General features: G+C 51.9%; 1 protein-coding gene across 1 annotated transcript in view; it reads left to right on the forward strand.

The window, feature by feature from the left end:
• ASB1 (ankyrin repeat and SOCS box containing 1) overlaps positions 1-2,715 on the forward strand; it is a 16,602-nt gene that overhangs the window by 2,126 nt on the left and 11,761 nt on the right. Inside the window, exon 2 of the mRNA XM_006866788.1 lies at positions 1,976-2,117. Coding sequence (XP_006866850.1) covers positions 1,976-2,117 — 142 coding nt within the window. The remainder of the gene's footprint in view (positions 1-1,975; positions 2,118-2,715) is intronic.

Genomic DNA, 2,715 nt, shown 5'->3' on the forward strand with positions numbered 1-2,715 from the left:
GAGTGGGCGTGACAGGAGTCCACGTTACTGAAACTGCTGTGATGACCACTCGGTCTGTCTGCTTGTGGCGGCAGCGTGTTTGTGGGTCCTCGTACCCTGTTCACCTGCCTGTCACTGTCACCTTTCTTTGCTAATAGACTCTTAGGCCCTGGAGGACAGGGACACTTCTCTGTTGTTAAGTGCCCTTGAGTCGGTTCCGACCCATAGTGAGCCTGTATAGGGTTTCCGAGGAGTAGCTGGTGGGGTCGAACCACTGACCTTGTAGTTCAAACCGACCTTGCTGTCCAGTGCTTGTCCTACAGTGCCTCAGAACTCCGTTATACAGTTAGTGACTCTGAACTATTGGGCTTGGTTAACTTATGTTCTTGTTCTGTGTGGAGACCATACGTTTTATTTCTAGTTCTTGTTGACTCGATGGCACTTAACAACAACAACAACTACTCTTATGGAGTCTTGGTGTGGCACTGTAGCATAAACAGCTGACTGCAGGTGGGTTTGAACTGCAAGGTCGGTGGTTCAAGCTTACTAGCTGCTCCTTAGAAACCCTATACGTTGCTGCTATGGGTCGTAACCGACTTGGCAGTACTTAACAATTACTCTTACAGAAAGGAGAAATGAAGTTAGTCTGATTTATATTTCACACTTAACTTTAGAATATTTTTTTTCACACCTGAAATCAAAATGCCAGGGAACAGTTATGAAATGTTTGTTAGTTTGGACACATGTACAATTTCCCTAATATGAATCTTTTCATCCAAGGATGTACTTTGGACTTTCTATTTACCCTGGTCTTCTTTAGTGTTTCTCAGTATCATGTTGTTGTTAGGGGCCATTGTGTTGGTTCTGGCTCATAGCAACTCTAGGGTTTTGAAAACTCATCTTTCTTCTGTGAAGCGGCTGGTGGGTTTGAACCGCCATCCTTGTGGTTAGCAGTCCAATGCTCGTCCTGCATCCTCACTGGGGGAAGTTTTGTTGTTGTAAAGTGCTGTCAAGTTGGTTCCCACCCATGGAAACCCTGTAAAGGGTTCCGAGGAGCGGCTGATGAGTTTGAACCACTGACTTCATGGTGCTTATCCTACAGCGCCGGTGAACCCCAGCTGATGGAGAGCCCACACACAATGTCCAGTCCTGTGTCCTGCCCATGGTCAGCTGAGGATCAGACTGTTGTTCTCCACAGGACTGTCACTGACTGATTGTTTGGCAGTAGATCTCTAGGCTTCTCTTTGTCGACTCTTAGTCTGGAAGCTTCATTGAACCTCTTCAGCCTCACGGTCCCACAGACTTCCATTGGCAGACTGACGATGGCTGTGAGTGAGACGCATTGACCGGGAGTTGAACCTGGGTCTCCCGCATGAAAAGCGAGAGCTGTTCCCCTGAGCCATCCATGCTCCCACCTTCATCATGTACTGATATCCCTCTTTGTTTTCCTTTTTACTGACAGTCAGGTTCCCCATCTGAAGGTGCAGCCTGAGAGCTGTTGTGTAGTATACAGGCCCAGAACGGTCACGTGGCAGGCGTGGTCAAGAGTCAGCAGCTTGTCAAAAGCGGCAGTTTTCCTAGGCTGTGGGGATTTTGACGAATGGTTGTTTGTAATAGACGAGATGGCGGTGTGGTTTCCCCCAGTGTTGAGACTTTTTTGTATTAAGGAGCCCTGGTGGTGCTGTGGGATAAGCACTGGACTGCTAACCACACGATCAGCAGCAGTTCAGACCCACTCCGTAGGACGGAGAAGGAGTTGTCTAGTCTTGGAAACCCTGCGCAGGCCCGCTGAGAGCTAGCATCCACTCACTGGAAAGGCTTGGTTTTCACCTGCATTCTGGGGGTACCTCAGAGTCATGGTAGGATGGGGGTTTTGTCAGGTTTGAGGTCAGCATGGACTGGTTTCCTGACGGAAGCGTATCCCTTTCTCTGTGCTCTGGTGGTCTGTGGAGTGTGGGAGCCCCCCTGGGCTGACGGCACCCCGTCTTCAGTGCAGGCTCTAACCTGAAGGAGTGGCTGAGGGAGCAGTTCTGTGACCACCCTCTGGAGCAGTGTGAGGACACGCGGCTCCATGACGCAGCCTACGTGGGGGATCTGCAGACCCTCAGAAGCCTGCTGCAGGAGGAGAGCTACCGGAGGTGAGCGCTGCCATGTCCTCCTGCTCTGAGGGCCTGCGTCCAGCCCTGGCCTCCAGCCACCTCCCCTTGGGCCCTCCCTGTCGGGGATGGGGAGACACTGACTGCTGGGTGCTTGGTTGGCAGACGTAGCTCCTGCGACCAGAAACCCTCCACACTGCGCCTGGTTCTGCCTCCCCTGCAGGCCTCGGGGGGCAGTGGGTGGTTGAGGAAATGTCCTCGTCGACACAGGAACAGATGGCAGTCTCTTTCAGAGAAAAGGGCGGTGGGACACGGGTCATCTTGTCCTTCTACTGTCTCAAGTCTAAAACCCTAACCTGACTCACAGGGCCCGCCTCCCTGCCAAGAGAAAGGCCTGAGAGAGCAGTGACGGGGCAGCTCAGACCCATGCGGCTCCAGGTCAGCTGCACCCAGTCTCATCTTCCCTCGGGCTCCATGGGGCGCCCCATCGCTTGAACGTTTTGATTCCTCTTTGTTTCTTTGGTCCCTCACGGTCACAAACAGGTTGTGCTTAGCTACTAACCAGAATGTTGAAGGTTGGAATCCATTCAGTGCTGTTGGATAAAGGTCAGGCAATCTCTGTCTATAAGATTCCAGCCAC

This window comes from Chrysochloris asiatica, unplaced genomic scaffold, assembly GCF_000296735.1.
Source record: "Chrysochloris asiatica unplaced genomic scaffold, ChrAsi1.0 scaffold00096, whole genome shotgun sequence".
Lineage (NCBI taxonomy): Eukaryota > Metazoa > Chordata > Mammalia > Afrosoricida > Chrysochloridae > Chrysochloris > Chrysochloris asiatica.